Below are 13,721 nucleotides of genomic sequence, written 5' to 3'. Positions count from 1 at the left end.
ATAGCTTGATTGAAATTAAAACAACTGAAGTAAAAACAGAAGCAACTGCTGAGCAAATCAGAAAATTATGCATGGAGAGTTGTTTAATTTGTCTGTTGACATATTCACATTTAAAAAAATCTTCTGTACAACTTCTAATGCCAGAGCTTTCTTCAGCAGGAGAGAAGTAACTGAAAACTTACTTCAGTACAATCATAGAAATGGAGAGACACCCTTAGGCCAACGTTCACGTTAACTCACAAGCACCCATTCGCACTAACCCTATTTTATTCTCTTCCCATTCCCATCTACCGCCAGATTCCACCACTCACCTACAATCAGACAATTTAAAGTCGCCATTTAATCTAACAATTAGCATGTCGTTGAGATGTGTTAGGAAGATGGAGTACTTGAAGGAAACGAACAGTCACAAGGGAATGTGCGAATTTCACAGGCAGAAGCAGAAGCAGCATTATCTGAATGGTGTTCAAGGAGGAACTGCAGATACTGGAAAATCGAAGGTACACAAAAATGCTGGAGAAAACTCAGCGGGTACAAGATACAAGATACAAGATACATTTAATTGTCATTTGGACCCCTTGAGGTCCAAACGAAATGCCGTTTCTGCAGCCATACATTACAGACACATAGACCCAAGACACAACATAATTTACATAAACATCCATCACATTGCTGTGATGGAAGGCCAAATAAACTTATCTCTCCACTGCACTCTCCCCCCCCCCCCCGATGTCAGTCAAAGTCAAAGCCCCCGGCTGGCGATGGCGATTGTCCCGCGGCCATTAAAGCCACGCCGGGTGGTGCGAGGTCGCACACCGGGTCTTGGTGTTAGAGCCCCCGGCGTGCGCTCGCAGAGTCCCGCGGCCATTCCAAGCCGCGCGGGGCGGTGATGTCAGGCCCCGCTCCAGGAGCTCTTCAACCCCACAACTCGGGCGGGGGAAGTCGCCGTTGCGAGAGCCCTGAAAAGCGGCCTCCCTCCAGGGACCCGCGGGCTCCCGGTGCCGCCGTCCACAGACCTGCCGTTGAAGCCTCCGACTCTCCGGTCGGTCGGGCCGCAGCAGCAGCAGCAGCAGCAGCAGCAGCGCCTCCACCGCTCCACCCGCTCCGGACTCGGCCAGCCCCGCGACGGCGACGGTGAGTCGTCGGCACCAGAGTCCCCGGTCTCTTCCTGTTGGAGGCCGCTCCTCGTTGCAGCCCCAACGATAACGGAAACCCGACGAGAAAAGGTCGGGTCTCCCGTGCAGGGAGAGATTTAAAAAGTTCCCCCCACCCCCCCCACACACACACCCCAACAAAAAATAACAAAAACTACATAAAAACATAGACAGAAAATAATAAAACGCGGACAGACTGCAGAGGCCGCTGCTGACCAGAGTCGCGCCGCCCACCGGTGCAGCAGCATCTATGGAGCGAAGGAGATAGGTAACGTTTCGGGTCTGAAGAAGGGTTTCGGCCCGAAACGTTACCTATCTACTTATCTGAGTGGTGTCTGGTTAGGAAAAGGGGATGTATAACGAGACCTGGGTGCCCTAGGTCACAAGTCACTGAAAGTAAGCATACAGGTACAACAGGCAGTGAAGAAAGCTAATGGCATGTTGGCCATCATAACGAGAGGAGTTGAGGAGAGGAGCAAAGAGGTCCTTCTGCCATTGTACACGGCCCTGGTGAGACCACACCTGTAGTATTATGTGCAGTTTTCGTCTCCTAATTTGAGGAACGACATTCTTGCTAATGAGGGAGTGCGGAAATGAATGAGGGAACGAGGTTCATTCCCAAGATGGCGGGACTGTTATAAGATGAAAGAATGGAGCGACTGGGCTTGTATTCATTGGAATTTAGAAGGATGAGAGGAGATCTTATAGAAACAAAAAAATTATGAAGGGATTGGACACGCTAGATTCAGGAAACATGTTCCCGATGTTGGGGGAATCCAGAGCCAGGGGCCACAGTTTAAGAATAAGGGGTAGGCCATTTAGTACTGAGATGAGGAAAAAGATTTTCACACAAATAGTTGTGAATTTGTGGAATTCTCTTCCTCAGAAGGCAGTGGAGGCAGATTCCCTGGATGCATTCAAAAGAGAGTTAGATAGAGCTCTGAGGGCTAGCAGAATCAAGGGGTATGTGGAGAAGGCAGGAACGGGGTACTGATTGTGGATGGTCAGCTATGATCACATTGAATGGCTCATTGGCCCGAATAGCCTACTCCTGCACCTATTGTCTATGTAACACTGTGCCATCTTATCATGACACAGCAGTAACAAAATGTTATGGTTACCAGAAGCTTTCCATTTTAATGATATTTCTTTATTTGAATTTAAGTTGCCCCAGAGTTGTGATGGGAATCAAATGTGTGTCTCCAGATGAATAATCCTGTTCTGGTTGCTAATCCATTAACTTTACCATTGAGCTATTGTACCCCAATTCTCATTCACTCTATTGTTTTCTGCAATACCAGCAGTCACTTGATTTGATAAAGACTCCCTTACCCAGTTCATGAGACAAAGCAGTATTTTTTTTTAATCCCCATTAACTGCACTAAATTATATTGCAACAACAGTTGCTGCTTTCTTTCATACACTCATTCCATTTAAACACCAGTTTAAAACATTGCAAATTTTGTTTATCAACTATTAATGTTTGTCAATTAAAGGGATCTTGTCAATATTACATATTATAGCTTCTACGCTGTTTTAAGAAAATCATAGGTATACTCTATTGTTAATAGAAAGCAAACTATAATATCAATGTCAAAGAGCGATAATAAATACAGAAGAGTGGAAAAGTTGAGAGACAATGCAACTTTTACGTAAATCACAATCCACACAGAGTCTTAAACGGATTGAATGCTACTGGATTTTTAAAAAACTTACTTGTTCCACCACCTGGGCTTGTTAAAAGCAAGGAAGGATGTGGTGTTTCGATACTTTTATGTAGTGTAGCTACAGCAATGATTTTTCGTTTATGAATGCAAAGTTTTGTCAAATCTTCATCTGCCTTCACATCCTCTGCTGTTCTTTGTTTGACGGTTGCTCCAGGGTCAAAAGTGAATACCTTAAATCAAGATAATGCTTGTGTTACTAATTCACTGTCCCAACATTAATTCTCAAAGTCGTGATACTCACAGGGAAAAGTAAATTACTTTGGGGCCAGCACTTGATATAAACATGATATTTTGCAATCACTAAGCACATCTTCGGCCAATCTGCTGAAGATGTGTAAAATGGGACAGCTATTTATTTTAATATGCCTCAAACAATATCCCAGATGTTATATGTAGCAAGTGATGAAACATAAAACTTACACCCAACAGTTGGTAACTTCTGTATGTTTGCCAAAGGTAACATCATTGCAGGGTTTCTTATAGTGAAATAGGAAACGAGACTCAGCCCGTTGCGTCTGCTCTGCCATTCAATCATGGCTGATCTATTTCCCCCTCAACCCCATTCTCCTGCCTTCTCCCTGTCAGATAGTGCCTGTTGGGAGAGAAACAGATCATCTCCCTTTGTCCCTTTTCCAATTAACGTTCGGGTGCATAGCCAGGACTCATGGTGACTTTCTTAGGCTGCATATTAATTAATCCGTGAAATTATGCAAAAGTGGATCGTAGGTGCATCTGTAAAACAAAATGCAGATCAATTGTTCCAAACAGGACAAGATCAAAGGGAACAAGACTTTGCTTGTAATGTCATTTGTAAATGGAGATCCATTAAAAAAAAAATCGAAGACATTTTTATATTATATAACCTAAAATTTATTCTCTGTTCAATTTGCTTGCAAATTATAACAAAAAAGCAGGATAAAAGTTAGCACTGTTTGTTTTCATGCATAATATGGATACATTTGTTTTTATTCTCATGAAAACTATCAGTTTTGCTTGGCAAAAGTATTTTTCAAGTATCTTCTTGGTAATAATTCTAAGATTCACGAAACAGACAATGAGTAAATCAAATTCAGTATTTCCGGTGATTGCTGAGATAAAAAAAAACGTTTGGATATGGATTACACCATTTGAGCACCTCTATTTCTTTTAAGCAGCTAGTAAAGAGGTGCTTTCTGGAACTGCTGCAGTCTTGCTGTTCTAAGAAATATGTTCCAAGATTTAAAGCAAAGTTACAAATACTAAGGAAAAGCATCTCAAGCATTAATAATTCCAGATTTAAAAAGGCCATTGATTTCACATCTGCACATTATTAAACCACTTCATGGTGAATGAACTGAATCACATATCTGATGAAAGAAAACAAACCTGCCAATTTGTACACTGTCGGAATGAATGAGTGATGAGGTGAATAATATGCTAACCTATTTTTAAAATGAAGTAATGTTAGTTGTTCTTCCTTGAATAATGCAATTGAATCTTTAATGAAGCTGATTGACATTTGGACCACTGTGCAAAAAAAAACTTTCACATATCATAGAAATATTATTAATAGCATAATGATTTGCTATCTAAAAAGGAGAGAAGAAGAGCTTGGAAAGAAAGACAAATCTACAATGCATTTAGAATTTAAGCCTGGACATTTCAATTCATGCCAGAGATCCTCAGTATTATAAAGTTGACATTAGTTGAATTGTTGAGTAAACTGAGCAATGAGGAACTGGACTATTTTGTACTGAAGATTCTCTCTGGAACCTTAACCTAAAGAGGTCCTTCTAAAGCTCCAAATACAAAGTGTCTTTTTGATTATTTCCCCCTCCACTGGGCAGCGATAAAAGTCTCAGTCCCTAATAACTATTTGTCCTCACCTGCCAAGCTCTCTCTATTATTACAAACTTAAACATCATTTTTGGTCAGTCCTATTCTGAGCTTTCCTCTACTTGCTACTGTCGAGTTGTCTCAATGTTTTATAATTGTGACCACGTATCTTACTGACTTTCTCGAGCAGGCATTTAAAACAATGTTCATCTTCCTCATTCCCCTCTCACTACATTCAACTTAGTAAAGCATTATATATCATTCCTTCCTCATCGCCATAATCCTTTTATTAATTTGAAAAGCTTTGTGACACACTATATTACTTATCTTTGCATTTCATTGTTAGTTTCTCAATTCTTTAGAAAGGGCACATGGTCAATCAGCTTTGTAATGCTTTCTCTAAACTTGAGCAGCACCTGATGCGATCTCTTACTGGAATTAACTGGAATCCGTGTAATTTTGATGTGTTGATGCTTAATAATATGTAATATTTGCATTTTGTATGGTGTAAATAAATTGTCCTTGTTTTTCTATTAGAGTCATATTATAAAGGAATACATTTGATTAGTTGTCAAAAATGAGAAACAACTCAATTTCCTATTACCTTTGAAAGAATAAGAGGACACTCCAAGCCACATTTGCAAGTTCCATCAGTAAGTAGATATGTTTTAACTTGCTCGATGCAGGCCAATACAGAGCCACTTGGACTAAAGAAAAAAAGGAAAAACAAAAACATTGTGAAGTTCTGCACATATACAAGTTACCACTGAGAAAGTTTGATACTAATCTATTTTAACCAACCTGGATTTGTTGGCCAAAATGGCACACTTCAAAACAGTTTGAAGTTGCAAAAGTGAGAGCACGAGGAGGTTACAGAGTCAAATTGGATGAAATTTCTCAAGGCCCTTAAGTTAGGGCAACAAACAAAGCAGTGAGAAATAAATCAGAGAAAAGCATTGTAGTTAAGTGAGATGTAGGCTAGACTGAAAGCTGAAATTCATGGGCAGTCTTATAAGGAAAGGATAGGCAGACTAGGTGTCCAGCTAGGAGTTTAAAAGATAGCTTGACCGCAACACACAGGAACTCAAGAAGTTTTGATAGAGAGATCTCTGTTTAACAATAAAGGGTCCTCTACCTTGAAAGGCATGGGGAAGGTGATTTTTCCCCTCTATCAGCAGGTTTCAAATCTTTTGTCTAAGGACAGTGGAGGCAGATGCTGAATTTTTAAGGCAGCTTCAGGTAGATTCTGAATATCAAGTTCATAAGTCATACGAACAGAATTAGGCCATTCTACTCCAACATTCATGGCTGATCTCTTTCCCTCTCAACCCCTTTCTTCTGTCTTCTCCCCACAACCTTTGACACCCTTATCCATTAAGAACCTGCCAATTTCCGCTTTAAAAATACCCAGACTTGGTTTCCACAGCCATATTGCACAGATTTACCATCCTCTGGCTGAAGAAATTCCTCCTCATATCCTTTATAAAGATATGTCATAGAAACATAGAAAATAGGTGCAGGAGTAGGCCATTCGGCCCTTCGAGAATGCATCGCCATTCAATATGATCATGGCTGATCATCCAACTGAGTATCCTGTACCTGCCTTCTCTCCATATCCCCTGATCCCTTTAGCCACAAGGGCCACATCTAACTCCCTCGTAAATATAGCCAATGAACTGGCCTTAACTACCTTCTGTGGCAGAGAATTCCACAGAATCACCACTCTCTGTGTAAAAAATGTTTTTCTCATCTCAGTCCTAAAATATTTCCCCCTTTATCCTTAAACTGTGACCCCTTGTTCTGGACTTCCCCAACATCGGGAACAATCTTCCTGCATCTAGCCTGTCCAACCCCTTAAGAATTTTGTAAGTTTCTATAAGATCCCCCCCTCAATCTTCTAAATTCTAGCGTGTCCTTTTATTGAAGACTGGACCCCAGCGTGTGCAGGCCCAGTGACATCAAATGTTCATCTTACGTTAAAGCAATTATCCCCGGGATAACTCTCGTAACCCTCCTTTAAACCCTCTCTAACGCCAGCACATCACCTCCTCATATATGGTGCCCAAAACTGCTCACAATAAACCAAATGTGGTCCGAAAAGTGCCCTCTAAAGCCTCAGCATCACATCCTTGCTTTTATATTCTAGTCCGCTCCAAATGAATCCAAAATATATCAATTTGCCTTATTTACAATCGATTCAACCTGCAAATTAATATTTTGGGAATCCTGCAACAGCATTCCAAATCTATTTTCACCACTGATTTTGAAATCTTCTCCCCATTATAAAACAATCTATCTACTTCTACTACCAAAGTGCTTAACCAGACACTTTGCTATGCTCTATTCTTCCTGCCACCTCTTTGCCCATGCTCCCAACCTATCCAAGTCCTTCTGCAGACTCTTCCACACTAACTGCCACTCCACCTCTCTTTGTATCATTCGTAAACTTGACCATAAATCCATAAATTCCATTATCCAGATCATGAATATAAACATGAAAAGTAACAGACATAATAACGACCCCTGCAGAACACCACTCATCACTGATAGCCAAGCAGAAAAAGCCTCCTTTATTCCCACCCTTTGCGTTCTGCCATTCAGCCAATCTTCTGTCCAAGCTCTAATACTCTCACATGTGGCACTTTAATCAAAGACATTCTGAAAATCCAAAATCAAGGATTGAAAGGTTACCAAGGGTAAACAAGAATACATAGTGGAGATTACAGATATAAATCCTCTGTGATCTTATTAAATAGTGCTTAAGAAAGAACTGCAAATGCTGGAAAAATCAAAGGTAGACAAAAATGCTGGAGAAACTCTTTTATGGAGGGAAGGAATAGGTGATGTTTTTCAGGTCGAGACCCTTCTTCAGACTGAATAAATAGTGCAGCAGGATTGAGGGGCTGAACTGCCACTTCTTAATCAAACTATACGTTCAGAATGGTATTGGCATTTTGCCAAATCAAACTCTTAAATGCACATTAGATCAGTGGTTTACAGCCACATCACGACAGTTGCTGATTTATCAATTTCAGGCCACAAAAATCAATATTTATTGTTGAAGTTGAAGCCACCATCACTACTGCTACAATTTGAATTTACAAAGAATAATTATCAGAGTTGCTTCAGATGATTTTGTCAAGGTTATGAATTTGGGTTTGAAATCAAACTTGCAAATTCATAGTGATTCAGAACAAAATATTTAAATTGACGAATAATTGCCATGCTTATTTTCCAACAAAATCTCTGTGTCAGCTGGGCTTAATAATAATAAGGTCCTTTAGGTCAGTCCTTTCAGGACCCAACTTAGCTGATATGGTAGAGATTTGACAAACTGTTTTAATGCTGCTGGTGCTACTTTTCAGTTGAATTGTAAATAACATTCCATCCATAGGTAGTCAAAGAGATCCTACATCACTATTCAAAGAGTTGGGGCTGGAGAAAAGGATGGAGCTCTGAACACATACAAGTACATTCTTCTAGCAGCACCACAGAAGTTGAAATGGTCTTTCATCTCTCCACTGCTTATGGAACATTTTTGCCAACATGGCAAATGGTACCCACACCTCAAAAAATTAACAGGCTCCACAGAAATTCGGGTGAAATAATTGAAAATTGCTATAAATATATGTTTTCATTTTTAAAGACGAAAGCAAAGTGAATTGAAGACCAAAGTATCTTGCTTTGCAGTTTTGAAGCCTATTAATAAATAGTTCAAAAGTTATTTGTTTAAGAATGAATGAAAAAGGAGTGTTGATAAAATTGCTGACATAGCAGAAAAATTATGTTTTTGCATATTCTTATTAAGTAATGAGCACAAAGTGATCCAATAATACTTTCAATAGTTATCTTGGCAACATATCTACTGTATGCTTATTACATTATACTTCAAAGCAATTTGTCAGCTGGAGTCAACAGAATGTTACTTTAACAAACGATCCTGTTGTATTCAGAATAGTCATAAACAGTGACTGTACTCACTATTACTACACAAGTAAAGTTTAATATTAAAAATCAGAGTTTTGGAAAGAAACACTGTAAGGTGACAAGTTTATGTCAGCCTTGGATCAGTAGTAGCACTTCAGAGTTGAGCACGCATTTCACACATTAACTGATCAAATATAGCCACTAGTGCAGGGCTCGAAATTAGCGGTTGCCCGGGTGGCAACGACCACCCAAAGTGCCGCTGGGCAACCTAAACGCCGAGTCATTTTGCCCGGCTTGGCACTGCAGATATTGGTTTATACCGAAGATAGACACAAAAAACTGGAGTAACTCAGCAGGTCAGGCAGCATCTCTGGAGAAAAGGAATGTGACGTTTCGTGTCGGCGACGGCTGTAGTGTGGGGCAAAGATACCAGGTGCGGGGTGACGAAGGGTCGGAGCGAATGACGGGCCCCGCACAGCAGAAGCAGCCGCTGCGACAGCGGCTCCACCTCCTCCTCCTCCCGCACCCCGTCCGCCCTGATAGCGGCCACTGCTTGCAAATCCGCTAACGGGGATAACCGCTTTCAAAACAAACCCTCTCGCATGGCGAGGCCGGGAGGGAGGGGGAGGCCTCCTTCCGCCATCTGAAGCAGCTGCACCAAAGATCCTATAGCTTTAGGATCTTTGAGCTGCACCGCTCGACCTCGCACTTTGCCGTTGGCTGGCGGAAGAGAGTAGGCGGTGGCGAGGAGATCCCAACTGCGGTGGACAGGGACAGCCAAGGCAGCGGAGCGATGTTGTCCAAAGAGCGCTGACCTTCCTTCCTCGCCACCTCGCCCCACCCCTCTCTCTTGTACGCCCCCCTCCACCCTTCTTATCCTGAGACCCCACTTCTCCATCCTGCACTGATCCCCAATTCCAGTCTCTATTCAGTCCTCACTGACATCCCCTGTGCACCCCACCCAATCTACCCCCCCCGCCCCCCATCTATTCATCCTGCGCTGGTCACCTTATCCACCTCGCATTGATTCTCCTGCCACCCTCCATCTATCCTACACTGGTCCCCCCAATTCATCCTGTACTGACCCCCTTTCCCATCCATTCTGCACTCCTTCCCCCATTCATCCTGCACTGCTCCCCCATCCATCCTGTATTGTTCCCCCATCCTGATACCCATCCATCCTGTACTGTACCCCCCATGATCCGCCCCCCATCATCATGTACTGATCCCCCCCCCCCCATCTGTACGAACCCCCCCACCATTCATCCTGTACTGATCCCCTCATTCATCCTGCACAGACCCTCCGATCCACTGTACTGATCCCACCATTCATCCTGTACTGATCCTCCATTCATCTTGCGCTGACCCCCCCACCCCACCCCTCATCATGTACTGATGCCCTCATTCAAAAAGAATGGGGGGTACAGTTTGAAGGGTCTCGACATCGAAACGTTGCCCTATTTCCTTTACTGCTCCCCCATAGATGCTGTACTGATCCTCACCCCCTGAGTTTTGATCCAGCATTTTCCTGTCTACCCCCATTCATCCTGAATGGGGGACTGATACTCGAAACCCTATTCCATCCTGCCTCACACCCGCTGAGTTTTTTCCAGCGCCCCCATTCATCCTGTACTGATACCCCATTCATCATGTACTGATCTCCCATTCATCCTGTACTGATCCCCCATTCATCCTGTACTGATCCCCTCATTCATCCTGTAGTGATCCCCCTTTCATCTTGAACAGACCCTCCGATCCACACTGTACTGACCCCCCCCCATTCATTCTGTACTGAACCCCCCCATTCATCCTGTGCTGATCCCCCTCCCCCCCCCCCCATCCTGTACTGATCCCCCCCATTCAAGAAGGGGTGGAAAAGCCTGAAGAAGGGTCTCGACCCGAAAAGTTGCCTATTTCCTTCGCTCCATAGTTGCTGCCTCACCCACTGAGTTTCTCCAGCATTTTTGTCTACCCCCAATAACCCTGTATTGATCCCCCCCATTCATCCTGTACTGATCCCGCCCAACCATCCCACACTGATCCCCCCATTCAACACCACTGACATCCCCCGTGCTCTCCACTCACAATTTTACATACTCCAACTAACATGTACTAATTCACCTGCAGCAATTCATCCATTCCGCACCGATTGCCTTCTCAACCCCTCCCCCCCCCCTCGCCATCTATCCATCCCGCGCTGATTCACACACATCCCCCCCCCCCTCTCTGAGCCTATTGTGCTGGAAATGTCTTCAGAGCGAACATTGACTATGTTTGATAACGAAATGCAATCAAATGTGTTTTAATTCCCAATGTTATTATTTGCTTTAGTCCATAAGTCCGTAATTAAATTGTGAACACCTGAAACATTAAAACCGCAGTGTTCGATTATCACTGCTACCGTTGACACGTTATTACAGAATTCATTTTAACGGCAAATCAATGCTCTTAATATGGAGTATCAGTCCTGTAGTTATTTAATGAGCAACATTCACAACTATACGTTGGATTTATCCAGGTTTTACTTCTACAGTCAGTCATGTATATATTTCAAATTTTGTCCGCGTACATTTCAGTTGAAATTTTAACATTAATTCTGAAGTGGGAATGATGGAAACAGCATTTATCAATCATTTTTTAAAAAATCTGGTGCGTACAAACTGGGTATCTTTATTGCTGTTCACAACACGTACATCTAATCTGAATGACCGGTAATGTGCCGTTTTGACACCTTTAAACATATTATCAAAAGAACATTTACTGCAGTTATGTCCTTTGGCCATCTCTTGTCAGTTAGTGTAATGTTTAACCTGTCAGATGGGTATAGTCGGTTTTAACAGCTATTATCATAAAATGCCTTTAGAAATTTCCATGCAACCTGTATATTTTGTTATGGATAAATTATGTGGGAAGCGAGAGTGTTTCTGTGCCAATAGCAATGCTATGCTATGGCCATGTCATGGTAATTTTCGGTCCTTCACAGAAAACATGCTTGCATCAATCTGTAGTGTGCATGGTTAAGCGTATATGTTACCATGGTCCAGGATTTATTGACACAGGTTGATCATACGCTGAATAATCCAACCACATTTTTGTTTGGAAGTGGAAAGAATTAATAGAAATTGCATTAATTGCAATGTGTAAAAAGAGTCGAGATACTGTATTATAAGTTTGCTGCATGTCATTGGGGTATATATTATGTCTTGATTGGTGAATGTGTTTAGTTTGTGACTTTATTTGAAGCAGAAATAATATGTGAATGCTTCATTGAGCATAATTCTGACTGGTAACTACACACTTCGTCCGAGCACATTATCGCACGTGTCATGCAAACCGTCATAAATGACCACCTAAACTGTCATTTGGCAACCTAAAAAGCTGCCTACGTTGCCCGGCTGGCAACAGGGAAAAAAGTTAAATGAGAACCCTGGTCACTAGTGTGCACTGCAGCTGTAATAAATAAACCTGCTTTATTAATTGACGACTTCCTTGCTACCAATTAATCGTCAAGGAAGAGACCTGGGTAACAGAGATTAGGATCGTAACATAAAAAGTCAGATTAATTTGAAACCCTACTATCGTTCTTCCTCCAATCATTATGTTTAATTTATTTGCTTGTTTGATTGCCAAAGGAACTTCTCTGTACACAGTTCTGACAGCCTGAATCCAGTTCTAAGTTGGTGATCAGCAATGAAATGGGTAACGTTTAAGGCAGTGCTTTTTGTTTTGTGGGCAAAAAGGCGCCAGTACACATCGAATTCCTCGCTGTTGGTGCCTAAGGTGGATCATCATCCGAGAATCCGCATAAGCTGTTTAGGGGCTTGCTGTTTAATTCATAAACTTTATTTTAACTTTAAGAGGTGCCAATATGCCAGATCTACGTGTACAGTCACAAAAAAGTCCCAATTTAAGTAGAGTAGGAGGCTTAGGAGAGATTTGAGAAATAATTTTCCATCCAGAGTGAAGTCGAAATCTGAAATACAAATGGCAGTTAGTGGAGGCAGCTGGAGGATAGTGGAGGCAGTTACTATCATAACTTAAGGAATAAGTAGATAAGTAATTGAAACAATGCGCACCAGAGAAGTGCTGGAAAATTTGATGACCTGTGCGGAGACAATGGTCTGTTAACGTGCTATAAAAATCTATGTCTCTAATATTGAGAATTTTGATGGAATATGCACTCTTCTTATTTGACTCTCAGATATAGTGGTCAACAATTTCTGTATTGGCAGACAAAAAGACAGGAACATTCACATGCCTTTTGAACAATTGGGAGAATAAATTACGATGCAAGCTGCTCAGCAACATCTAAAAAAGTCCTGTAGCACAGTTCAGTCAAGCTTCCTAGTAAAGCATAGTGAGCATATGATTTGGATTTTTTTTTAAATTGATCTAAAAGAGAACTTTGAATAGAGAAGTCACAACATAAAAGCTAATTAATGAAGTGTTCAGAGAATGCTTGTCAGTTCCTCTGGCAAAAACTCAGGCTTTCAATATTTCTACATTTTGAAAATGATTACAGAGCCTCAAATTAATATCTGTATAGTTCACCTTGCATCGATATTCTTAGTCACACGGTCTATATGGTTCTTTAAAGCACTTCGCAATTATTCAGAAAAAATCTCATGATGGATATGCCTTCAGTGAATTACAGGTGAACTATAGCACTGCTGGAACAACACCATTACAGTTACTTTGCATAACTATACCACCTCTCTAATCATTTGTAACTAATGCTACAGAGCAGGGAAAAAACCTTGCAAATAATGAAACCAGCTTCCTTTAGACTTGACACAAATATAAACGAAAAATCCCTAAAGCACTAATTTTGGAAGCAATGCATATTCTGTTGGTAACACAAGATAACAGAACATATTTAAAAAGCTTCAGTTAGAATTACAACCATCAGCAACCAAAGTACATCAGAAACTGTATTATTGCATGGACCGAGGCAGAGATTTTATAGTCACAGTGCCCTCCATAATGTTTGGGACAAAGACTCATCATTTATTTATTTGCCTCTGTACTCCACAATTTGAGATTTGTAATAGAAAAAATCGCATGTGGTTAAAGTTTTTCTGACAATGTGGTTAAAGTG

At 41.5% G+C, this 13,721-nt stretch overlaps 1 protein-coding gene across 5 annotated transcripts in view; it reads right to left on the bottom strand.

Annotated features, from left to right (window-relative positions):
- The window catches only part of mbd6 (methyl-CpG binding domain protein 6), a 211,044-nt gene that overhangs the window by 79,869 nt on the left and 117,454 nt on the right, over window positions 1–13,721 (bottom strand). For all 5 annotated transcript variants that reach the window (XM_055638685.1, XM_055638684.1, XM_055638686.1 and 2 more), the window contains 2 exons: window positions 5,301–5,403; window positions 2,871–3,051 (listed from right to left, as the gene is read on the bottom strand). In XM_055638685.1, the coding sequence (XP_055494660.1) occupies window positions 2,871–3,051; window positions 5,301–5,403 (284 nt within the window). The remainder of the gene's footprint in view (window positions 1–2,870; window positions 3,052–5,300; window positions 5,404–13,721) is intronic.

This window comes from Leucoraja erinacea, chromosome 7, assembly GCF_028641065.1.
Source record: "Leucoraja erinacea ecotype New England chromosome 7, Leri_hhj_1, whole genome shotgun sequence".
In the NCBI taxonomy this organism is placed as follows: domain Eukaryota; kingdom Metazoa; phylum Chordata; class Chondrichthyes; order Rajiformes; family Rajidae; genus Leucoraja; species Leucoraja erinaceus.
The sequence above is the reverse complement of the archived record's forward strand: the minus strand, read 5'-3'. Positions and strand labels throughout refer to the sequence as shown.